General features: G+C 38.0%; 1 protein-coding gene across 1 annotated transcript; it reads right to left on the reverse strand.

Annotated features, from left to right (window-relative positions):
* Window positions 1–635: 635 nt before the first annotated feature.
* Window positions 636–1,892, reverse strand: LOC130452125 (uncharacterized). Its single transcript, XM_056791442.1, has one exon. The coding sequence runs from the start codon at window positions 1,890–1,892 to the stop codon at window positions 636–638; it is 1,257 nt and encodes a 418-aa protein (XP_056647420.1).
* Between the last annotated feature and the right edge of the window lie 10,697 nt (window positions 1,893–12,589).

Genomic DNA, 12,589 nt, shown 5'->3' on the forward strand with positions numbered 1-12,589 from the left:
AATTATTTTGAAAATTGTAAAACGAAAATTCCAATCTTCATGTAATATAAAAGTTGATGAATATACAGAGTGTTTCAATAAAACCCATATTTAAAAAAAAAACTTTATTTATAATGGTAATACAGTATTTAAAAACCAGTGACGGAGACGTTGTACATTTCTTTCAGTACATGAAAATAGTCCAGATGCGTGACAGGGGTTTGGATCTTGAGCAAAGTTTCCAGTTTCACAGGGTGTACCATCAAATTTGCAAACGTCAATAATATGTGGAAAAATACCGAAAATGTGACATTTCTTTTGCAGAAACTCGACTTTTTGTTGTCCTCGAACGTAAATGTAGTCTGCGGCATACATTAACTTGTTTTCTAATATTTCATTTACTTTAGAATATTCTACATCTCCTGAAGAGTATCGAATGCCGTGCACATTTCTTTCCAAGTATGATGTGGTCTTTTTGTCCTCGTTACTTAATGTAGAAAACGGTTGCGGTGGTAAAAATATGTAATGTGAACTTTTGAAGCCAATTTCTATGGTGAGCTCTTTGGCAACGAAAAGACCGTCTACGACAAAACCTTGAATGTCTACAAAAGCTACTCTCATGTTGACGTCTGCTCGAACACTAACTCACACAACATCTAGTTCAAGCTTCTAACAATTTCGGTGAGGGGGAAGTATTCCATTACACAATCGTGAATTATGATGCAATAGACTTTGGTATTTTCGGGAAAACCTATGTTTGCTTCAATGTCAAGTTTCACATCGACTGTGGATGCCTTCATGCTTTCCTCCTGTTTTGAACAATCGATAACAAACAATGCTCGTTTCTTGAAAGAAGAATAATCCAGCAGGGGGCGCTTCTGTGTGGAGTTTGCGTAGTTGGGATAGAATTCAGTATAGTTAAAATAGGCTTCATTGTAATCAGTTTTAGCGAAATCCAATTGCATTCTTTCATTGGGCCAATAGTCACCATTAAGTGACAGTCTTATACTTTGTACGTCGGCATTGTCAAATAAAGTCGGGTCAGCTGTACTCAAGTTACGTTTGCCGGTTTGAAAGAAAACAATAACAAAACGAGGTCTTTCAACTGAAGTGGATGTCTTGACAGCCCAAACTTCATGTCTTGCTCCTTTAGTAATTGAGGGTAATTCGTGTAACTCCCACTTCCTAAATGGAATAACTATAGGTTGATCTTTTTGAATGGATTTCATGAGATTTAATTTTATGTCGTCATTAGGAAAGATATGTTTAACTTTTAGCTCAACGCTTGTAATGTTTATTTTAGCTGTTGTAGTGGAGAGCGTTCCAGAGACATTCTTTTCAGTAATATATAAGCAATCATTATCATTTCGTGCCCGAACTAGTCGTATTGTTTGACGCCCACATGTAATCATTGAATAATCGTTGAAAATGCTGAAAATATGTTTGAGAGGTATTTGAAGGTTGAAGGACTTGTCGCTAACATTCAGAATAGGATCTTTCGGGTAATTCCAGCCGGCTATAGCCATATGATTGGAATCTTCTTGGTTATAACAAGTCATAGCACGTACGGCACTCACTATTCCAGGGTCCCGAACTGTTTCCATTTCCCTGGCACTTTCACTGTACGTACATGAATCGAATAGAAAGGCTCCAACATTATTTGCTAATTTTACGTCACCAGCTCCGTGTATTTCAAGCGAACCTTTAATGCACAACAAAGTTTCGCTCATTGCAAAGAACGAATCAACTTGATTAATGCTAAACTCCACAATGTCACTGCAATTGAATGACTTTATAAATGGAGCATAGGTTCTGTATTCAGCCTTTCGAATTGAATCGTCAAACATCGGCTTACGGTAGATATCGAACATTGGAGGCATGTTGTCGTTTTGGCGTTGACGTTTTCCATACATTGTTGTCATTTTTTTTCAATTTAAAACCCAACGATTGCAGAACCAATTTGTTTGCGAACGTGAGTTGCTTCAGCTTTGATGGTAGCTTATCTAATGAAGTTGAATGCTCTGTAGACTGTCTTTTATGATTTATTATTAGCCCCATTTGCTTCGCGCGCTCTAAGCTCCAACACCAACGTACTTAATTCTCCACGAAAGTTTACAGGCTGACCGTCTTGGTCTAAAGCGATGACGGTGATATTGGTTATTTCACGCTGTGGTATAACAGGTAAATAGAGCAAATTATGAGGAATTTCGTCTATGGAATATCCTGGATCCACTTGTATGACGAATTCGTATATAGTATGAGCAGGTCTGTTTGCATCGAAGGCTCCAGTGGTAATGTTACAATCGAAGCGAATACTAGATACTTTAATGATTTTGACGGGGAGATCTGACGAGTGTATTTTGTTTGCGTCGAGTATTTTCGGTGAAAAACCCAAAATTCTCCCAAGACTATTATCTTCTTTGAATGAAATTTTGTATTTACTGGAAATTTCACATTTCAACGTATTGTGATTGGGTTTTAGTGAAAATATACCCTCTGGTCTAGTTGAATTGTCCACACCCAATTTATCTCGTATAAACGCCTCAAGATCGGCAATTTCGTAACATCCTGTGGGAAAATCAAAACTTTGAAGCTTGCCCTTGGTATCGTAGTAGTAAAACTTACAATTTTCAATGTTTGGTATACTGTGATAAGAATGAAAAGATCGCAAAGCTATTTCGTAATCATTATTCGGATCGAGCACAATAGGCGTAGTAGGTTGAAAGGTAAATTCATGATTGATGCTGTTTACTCTCAGCAACTGTGACATGGTGACTAATGGAATTCGGGTGATGTTTGAATTTAAATAATACTACTTGTTTATTCTATTTATTGTTACAAAGAAAACAAGTGGCTTGAGAACTCGGAGGACCATCACAATGTGTTGTCCAATCATGCCGGTTGTAATGGATGAAACAAGGTAGTCGTATTTGTAGTTCAAAATTTCCTCGATATTCATTGGGAAGTTTATGCCACATATCCAACAATTCCCAAGGTCTTACACACTCTATTAGATGTTCAATGGGAAAGTGCTTTAGTTCTTCGGCAGTAAAACTATTCAATGTTTTTCCATGGTAGATATGTTGTAGTAATAGTTCTACGCTCGTCATTGTTGCTGTAGAAATTTCAAACACAAATGTCCGCAATTTATTTGATTGTAGTTTTGATATTGGGTATTGTTGTAGAAAATTCTCGCACTCTTTCCCCCCAGATATTCAACAACTTCTTTCGGCGGCTTCAAATTACCAAATGAATCAAAATACTCTACATCGTTGTTTATCTTTCTGTAAGCCACCCAATGACTCCCACTATTCTTAGAAACATCTAAATTAACCACTGCGTATTCTTGTCTTTGAGGACCGCCTTTGGGGAGGGTGTCTTGCATGAAAACTCCTCGAAAATGTGGTATTTTAAGTAATTTTGCATAATGCGCAATGTCAAAGTCAGATAGTGCGTGATTGGGTAGCTTTATTAGTTTTTTTTTTGTTTTTTTAAATACAATCCAAATCCACCTTTTGAATACTTTTTCAAGTATAGGCCAGATCCTATACGTTCCATAGCCTTATTATGACGTACATCTTCCTCCAATTTCTTTTGCGCATGCTTAGCATCAATGACGGTTTTTGCAATCCCAGCAGCACCACCTGACAAAGCTCCAAGTGCCGAAAGACCGGCAAACAAAGGAATAAGTGGTAGGAAACCTCCGGATTTCGCTACAGGTATTACTCGAGGAACCTCGACTTCTTTTTTGCCACCAAATTCATTAATAAGTGCTTTGGCTGCTCGTAAGGCAAACGTTGCGGTGTCTTTCAAAGATGTTCCTCTCTTCAATGACTTTCCCACTTTCAGAATAACATCTCGATGCAAGGAACGACGTTTGCGACGACGACGACAACCCATTCCCAGCTTTCTTTTCACCTTCATTCCGCCTGTTACAAGTAATGCAGCAGCTTTCTCTCCCATTGAAGCGTCTTTTGATTTGACGCGTGCCCAAGCTTTATCTTCAAGTATCTGATCGGCTTTGTGTCGTTCTTCGAGAGACTTATTCTTCCAGTAAGAAATATCGTGTTGTTTACAAGCAGCGTCCAAGGGGTTGATGCCCGGATCTCCACGATCAAGACGTTTTTCCAATTTTGTACCAGCTAAAAAAAAACAATTAATTTTTTCGGAAAAAATAGTCTTAGCGGTGGTTTACTTACGTCCACAGTACTGATAGCTAGGTAAGTGAAGTTCAATAGGTAGTTTATTGATGAGAGAATTCAAAATACCCTCTCCTTCAAACACCAACATTAAGACTGACACGCTTAATTGGTGACACCTATATTTAAAGAGTAGTACTACGAAAAACGACACACACAATGAAAATAATTCAACAAGAGCAGACTATACCCATTGAAAATCTGGATTTCACCTCAACACCAACTGTTGGCAAACATGGTAAATTGTTGCCAAATTCTTTCCGTGCCATTATATGTGGCCCCAGTGGGTGTGGTAAGACGAATGCCGTGCTGGCGCTCCTATTCAATCCAAATGGCGCGAAATTCAAAAATGTTTATGTCTATTCAAAATCGTTATTTCAAGCAAAGTATCAATTGCTACAAGAAGTTATAGCGCAAGTCAAGGGTGTTGGGTATTTCCCATTTAAAGACAATGAGGAAATAATTAGTCCAGAGAAAGCTCGACCAAATTCCATCTTTTTATTCGATGACGTAGCCTGTGACGGTCAGCAGAAAATTCGTGAATACTACTCCATGTGTAGACATAAAGATATTGATGCTGCATATCTTTGTCAAACATACTCAAAAATACCGAAACAGCTTATTCGCGACAATTGTAATGTTATTGTGTTATTCAAGCAGGATGAGGTGAACTTGAAACATATATTCGACGAACACGTATCTCCAGACATGACGTTTGACACATTCAAAAATGTGTGTTCAAAGTGTTGGTGTGATCGCTATGGTACTTTGGTAATTATGAAGGATTTTACCCTTAATGGTGGTAGGTATCGCAAAGGATTCGATAAATATATAAAATTGTAAGCTGCATCTTTAGTCCATACCAAAATGTCTGACGATAAGGTTGCTAATGCATTGCGCAAGAAAAAAGTGTCCGAACTTGCCAGATCGATTCGCAAAAAATACTTGTCGTTGAAATTAGGTAAATCAGAGCAAGATGAGTCTATTAATAAACTATTCAAGCCGATATCTAAACCACTTGAAGAAATTGTGCAATCCTCAAAGACATTACAAAAAACGATTACAAATTTAAATCCAAAAGAGGAAATAAAGATGGAAGAACCACCTGATGATGTGTTTACACCTTTTCTCGAAACGGAACCGGTGGCCGAAACCGATGAATTCGGAAATATTACACGTTCTGAATCTCCAGAAGAGATGCGCCCCGAAATTTCCCAGGAAGCTATCGCAGACTATTTGGATCAATATCCAGCCATCAGTCATCAGTTCATTGAAGATTACTTCCAAAAAGATGATAAAATTGATAAAAATTATGGTCCGATATACAACGATGAAATCGGTTGGTCATTAGGCAAACGTCGAATTGCATTTGATGGAAAAACCGGTAATATAAACATACTACCTGAGAAAAACAAAGGAGGAAGATATGTAATTGGAACACCAGGCTTGTATGAGCTTCTATTTTACCGAGACCCCAGTTACAATGATCAAGATTTACAGAACTATAAAAATCTTTTGACAACAACTGAAGTTCATTTAGACACGTTAGATCGTCTTAAGGGGTCGAGTACTGAAAAATATCACTACATCATAAAACCTTTATTCAAAACAAAATCTCTAACGACGACGAATAGATCGTCGCAGGTATTGACTCGTCTAAAATCGATTCCTTCAGCAAAAGGAAAAGGCATCGATCGTTTAAGATATAATGATAAACCTATGGAGTATATTTATTGGGATGATGCGAATGAATTGGTGGAACGTTTGAAGTTGTTGATTGCTTCAAAAGAGGCAGGTAATACGTCACACGACAACGAAATAGTAGCAATTATCAATGAACTCAAGGAGGCTGATATAATAGAATAATACAAGTTGAAACTTGTTCATTTTAATTATGCCAGTCGATAAATTCGGACATAGACATCAAACGTCCTATGCGCGTTTACCAGTGAAAATTACGTTTCCTCATACACAGGACGGTAATATTGATATTGAAAATGTGAAAATTTGTAATGTTGAGGAACCGACAACAAATAGTGACGCTGCAACAAAAAAATATGTTGATGTGCAGTTGAATGACCTACGTGCTATCAACTCGCCATTAATTCAAGCACATGGTGTGATGCTGCAGCAACAAGACCGTGATATAAAGGATTTAGCTGTAGAATTGAACGAAATGAGAAATGAGCTTCATAAGACGAAAATCCCCATATTACAGGCGCACATTACTAACTTACAAAATAAAACTAACGAAATTGATACATTTATTTCGCGAAATCCCCCTGTAGCAGCTAGGGATATGGCTACGAAGAAATACGTTGACGCGTCAATTGTTGCAGCCAAAATATTTATTCGAAAAGAATTCACTGCTTCTATTAACATGTGTGTTGAGAGCATACGTGAGTTACAAAAAGAAATTACAGAAAATACCAGATCCGTCTCTGATATGAAAACTAACGTTTCGGGCATTGTAAACAATATTAAGGTTATGAATACGAATATCGTTAAACGCATTAACAGTCTGGAGCTGAAGCTAGCTGGTAGTACGTCATAATATGTATTCTAAAGAAAAAATTCATCTTGTAAACGAACTCCACAAACCGATACGGAAAAAATTTCCTCGGAGACGCACTATTATTAAGGGTCTTGACGATCTTTGGCAAATGGATCTTGCGGAGATGAGGAATTTTGCAACACAAAATAGGAATCATAAAATGATACTGGTCGTCATTGATTGTTTTTCAAAGTTTGTGTGGACACGTCCACTAAAAACGAAGACCGGAGAGGAGATTACTCGGGCATTCTCGGACATTCTCGCTCACACTAGACGAATACCAAAAAATCTGCAATCTGATCAGGGAAAGGAATTTTACAACAGCAAATTTCAAAATTTAATGAGAAAACACAACATAAATCATTATAGCGTATTTAGTACAATGAAAGCCTCTATGGCAGAGCGAGTTATAAGAACGCTAAAATCGAAACTCTACAAGTATTTCAGTTTAAATGGCACCTACAAATGGATTGATATTCTGCCTGAAATAACTCAAAACTATAACAATACAAAACATTCCACATCAAAATATAAACCTTCTCAAGTCAACAAATCCAACGAAAAATCTATTTTGAATAACACCTATAGTCATTTAAAGATAGCCGGTCCACGAAAATTTAAAGTTGGCGACATTGTGCGCATATCCAAGGCAAAGCATGTCTTTGAAAAAGGATATACACCCAATTGGACTACAGAACTATTCAAAATCACCAAAGTTAAAATTACCAATCCTGCTACATATTTACTTGAAGACATGCAAGGTACACCAATCAGCGGCTGCTTCTATCATGAAGAACTACAGAAAACATCGAATCCAGACATTTACTTAGTTGAAAAGGTGCTTAGAAGAAAGGGTAACAAAATGTACGTCAAGTGGCTTGGTTTGGATAGCAAACACAACAGTTGGATAGAAAATATTGATATTGTATAGATTTTTCCCCCCCTGTTCGCCCCGCTAAAAAAACCTTGAAAGAGCTCTCTATAAATTGGAGTGAGCATTGGATATCAAACTCAGTTTTAGCAACATGAGTTCCCAAGATAGTGGTATTGTCGACATCGAATCTGATTCGAGTAACTACAGTTCAGAGTTAGATAAAATATTGGAAAACTATGAGACTGCTGCCAAGTCTGAAAACATTTACCTGCTTTCAACACTGTATCCAATTTCGGGGTATGAAGTAAAATGTGGAATAAGTCCTGCAAGATCATTCACACCTGCTGTTATCTTATCTCAACATCTTAAGTTCAGCAAAATATCTTTCAGTACTTATGAATGGAATACCTTTATCTCAATTATGTCACAACAGATCTTTCTTCATACCGGAGACGAGTTTAAACCTGATTCATTACCATGTGGAGATTACTGTACCATCACCCCATTGAATTACGATGACAGTAAGGTAATTTTAGTCAAGAAACATGGTGTTGAGTATTACATGGATGAAGAAGAAGTATCGCAAATTTTAGAATTGAATAATATAATTATACAACGTATATCTGTGTTAGAAAATTTGAATTTTTGTGAATATTATTATAATGTTTTGGATTTCTGTAAAAAAATACCTTCTCCGAAAAGTCCTTTACAAATTTTATACGCATTTTGTTCTATTACACCAAACGATATGTTACACAATGCTCTTAGAGAATTTGTATACTTTTATAAAGTTAAAGTTATCAATGATTTAAATAAATAATTATTATTGTTATTGTTGTTTTTTTTTATGTTACTTTTAAGTCACCCCGTATACGTTACTTTTAACTGTATTTCAGTAATAAGACGCTATCAGTTTACCGCAGATTTTTTTATATTACAAGATTAGCGCTCCCGCTGTTATAATCGCAACGAATCTGTCTCGATTACGTGTGTGATACCTTACATTGACAAAAATCTCTTTTTATTTATACGTTATACTTTTATGTTACAAGATTAGCGAATAATAATGATATATATAATTTTTTAAAACCCAAAGACTTTTAACCGACCTGGTATATCAGCGCTCCCGCTCATCGCAACGAAACTTTACGCATGCGCAAAAACGAAGTCTCTCTCTCTCTTACACATTGTCTCGCTGCTCTCTCTCTAACACACGGTTTTCCCTATTTCTGTAGTCGTGCATACGTTGTTCATCTACTCATGTTAGATGCAAATTCACTCAAATATATAAGAACTGATGTGTTTGGACTTAAAATGGCGGAAATAGATTTCTAAAATGTTCAATCAAAACATAGTAATCATCGACCTCAATGGGCTTCATTGGATGTAAATCGACGATATCTTACCATGTTAGATGCAAATTCACTCAAATATATGATGTGTTTGGACTTAAATTGGCGGAAATGAATTTCGAAAATGTTCAATCAAAACATAGTGATCATCGAGCTCAATAGGCTTCAATGGATGTAAATCGACGATATTTTACCATGTTAGATGCAAATTCACTCAAATATATAAGAAATGATGTGTTTGGACTTAAAATGGCGGAAATAGATTTCTAAAATGTTCAAATAAAACATAGTGATCATCGACCTCAATGGGCTTCAATGGATGTAAATCGACGATATCTTACCATGTTAGATGCAAATTCACTCAAATATATAAGAAATGATGTGTTTGGACTTAAAATGGCGGAAATAGATTTCTAAAATGTTCAATCAAAACATAGTAATCATCGACCTCAATAGGCTTCATTGGATGTAAATCGACGATATCTTACCATGTTAGATGCAAATTCACTCAAATATATGATGTGTTTGGACTTAAAATGGCGGGAATAGATTTCGAAAATGTTCAATCCAAACATAGTCATCATCGACCTCAATAGGCTTCAATGGATGTAAATCGACGATATTTTACCATGTTAGATGCAAATTCACTCGAATATATGATGTGTTTGGACTTAAAATGGCGGGAATAGATTTCGAAAATGTTCAATCAAAACATAATGATCATCGATCTCAATGGGCTGCGATGGATGTAAATCGACGATATCTTACCATGTTAGATGCAAATTCACTCGAATATATGATGTGTTTGGACTTAAAATGGCGGAAATAGATTTCTAAAATGTTCAAACAAAACATAATGATCATCGACCTCAATGGGCTTCATTCGATGTGAATCTAAGATATCTTACCATGTTAGATGCAAATTCACTCAAATATATGATGTGTTTGGACTTAAAGAGGCGGAAATAGATTTCGAAAATGTTCAATCAAAACATAGTGATCATCGACCTCAATGGGTTGCGATGGATGTAAATCGACGATATCTTACCAAGTTAGATGCAAATTCACTCAAATATATAAGAAATGATGTGTTTGGACTTAAAATGGCGGAAATAGATTTCGAAAATGTTCAATCAAAACATAGTGATCATCGACCTCAATGGGTTGCGATGGATGTAAATCGACGATATCTTACCATGTTAGATTCAAATGCACTCAAATTTATGATGTGTTGGGACTTAAAATGTCGGAAATATATTTCGAAAATATTCAATCAAAACAGAGTGACCATCGACCTCAATCGGCTTCAATGAATGTAAATCGACGATATCTTACCATGTTAGATGCAAATTCACTCAAATATATGATGTGTTGGGACTAAAAATGGCGGAAATAGAATTCGAAAATATTCAATCAAAACAGAGTGACCATCGACCTCAATGGGCTTCGACGGATGTAAATCGAAGATATCTCACCATGTTATGGCGCTAAAAATATTTCAAGCCTATTTCAATTATAGGCGCTCAAAATCCGGAAGATCCTGCGAAAATCGCACCTCCAGGTTCAATATTTAGCGATTCCTGGCACCCTCACAAATTTATACCAATGACTAGCGTATGTCGAGGCGCTCCCCCCCGGACCCCCCGAAATTTTTATCGTGGGATTATGGATATTTTTTTGTCCCCAAAACGTACTTTCCATTTTTTTTCCATTTTTTCGCTATCGTGTAACGTAAAAAAGTTGCACACCCCCAATCGAGGTTCTCCGAAAATTCCGACTTTTGATTCCACCTAGACCCCCCAGAAAATGGGCCAATTTAAAAAATTCGGATATTTTTGGATCGAGAAAAATCAGGTCTATCGCGCTAGGCTAAAAATTTTCCGAAATTCGGTTTATATATCGCATACATTATACAGATTTTTCTCTATCCAAATCATTTTTCAATTTTTCTCTAGCTCGAATAATAAAAAAGTGGTTTTCAGTTGCGCCCTAGAACTTTTTCGGGGGGGATTATCGGGGGGGACATAATTTTTTTCGTTCATATACTCGAATAGAAACATTTGGAACAAGCAATCCAAATCACCTACGAGAGGGGGGAGTGGGGGGAAATTTTTGGTACTAAATTTTTTTCTCCAAATTTGATTCTCCATCCATCTATGTGATTATTTTCGCCAGCTAGCTTCATCAAAAAAGTGGCACGGTTCGCTATTAATGGGAGGACAATCCGACGCTTGGCGAATTCTGCTTCGCAATGATAGAAAGAGCCGACATCGAAGGATCAAAAAGCGACGTCGCTATGAACGCTTGGCCGCCACAAGCCAGTTATTCCCAGTCCCTGCTTCGTTGAAGAGAGCAGTAATATATTCATTCACCTCTTTTCTCACTCCCTCTCTATGGCGGTCTAGGTTGGTGAATTGAGTCATAAGTATTCCATCCGTCATTAGCGTGCCAGTAATCGTATAAAAACGTAGAGATTGTATTGTGCCGGTGTTCTATCGCAATGGGTACGAACTCCTCAGCATTCGGGTTAAGACTCTGGCGATCTTTAAAGCTTGAGTCCCTGCCTCGATCTCTAGGACTCTCGAGAAGAGAGAATTCCACTACTTCGCCCTCTGCTTCCTCGTGGGGCCGCGCGTTTTCGTTCTCAAGTTGTTCGAGAACGTCTACGCGGGCCTCGATGTTGTTTTCGTTTCTGAGGAATTCGAGGAGTTCCTTGTATCTATCCTGTTTCCGTCTATATTTGATAGAGTCGATGGTACGGTTACGATAGATACTTTCAACGGGGGCATTAGGCTTTTCGTAGAGATTCTCAAGCTTAGTTTGCATACGGAGCAAACATTGCCGTCAGCCGGGGGTGCACCCCGGCAGCGTAGCCTTCTTAAATGGGTCTGAAGCCCAGTATCAGTGGCGAAAGTTTTTCCACATATGCACAAGACCATAGTTCTAGGACTGAAACTAGGTCTGTCGTAAGTTCAATTCCGTAAGTTCAATTCAGTCAATAAGTTAAGAGAGTCATAGTTACTCCCGCCGTTTACCCGCGCTTGCTTGAATTTCTTCACTTTGACATTCAGAGCACTGGGCAGAAATCACATTGAGTCAACACCGTTGGGGCCATCGCAATGCTTTGTTTTAATTAGACAGTCGGATTCCCCTAGTCCGTGCCAGTTCTGAGCTGACCGTTGAATGGCGGCCGAAGAGGATATCCAAATACCGATTAAGGTAATATGGAACCTCGCAGCAAGACGGTTCCGCGGGAGGCCAAGGCACGGGACCGAACTCGGATCCATAATCATCACAAATACTCCAACCATGAAGGAAGGAAAGATGCTCCAATTACTTCACCTCGCCCAGGCCCGGCACGTCAGCCGTGACCCACTTCCTCGCCAAGCCCGACACGCGCCGATCCTCAGAGCCAATCCTTATCCCGAAGTTACGGATCCAATTTGCCGACTTCCCTTACCTACATTATTCTATCGACTAGAGGCTCTTCACCTTGGAGACCTGCTGCGGATATGGGTACGAACCGGCGCGAGCCTCCACGTGGCCCTCTCCTGGATTTTCAAGGTACACACGTACGTAAATAATAAAGCTACACCACATCAACATCGGCTTTCGCCTAGGGCTTAGGATC

The sequence above is a fragment of the Diorhabda sublineata genome, unplaced genomic scaffold, assembly GCF_026230105.1.
Source record: "Diorhabda sublineata isolate icDioSubl1.1 unplaced genomic scaffold, icDioSubl1.1 Dsub_19, whole genome shotgun sequence".
Classification (NCBI taxonomy): domain Eukaryota; kingdom Metazoa; phylum Arthropoda; class Insecta; order Coleoptera; family Chrysomelidae; genus Diorhabda; species Diorhabda sublineata.

Excerpts from the sequence above, each read along its gene's own strand:
- LOC130452125 (XM_056791442.1), bottom strand. The coding sequence starts at position 1,892 with ATGTATGGAAAACGTCAACGCCAAAACGACAACATGCCTCCAATGTTC.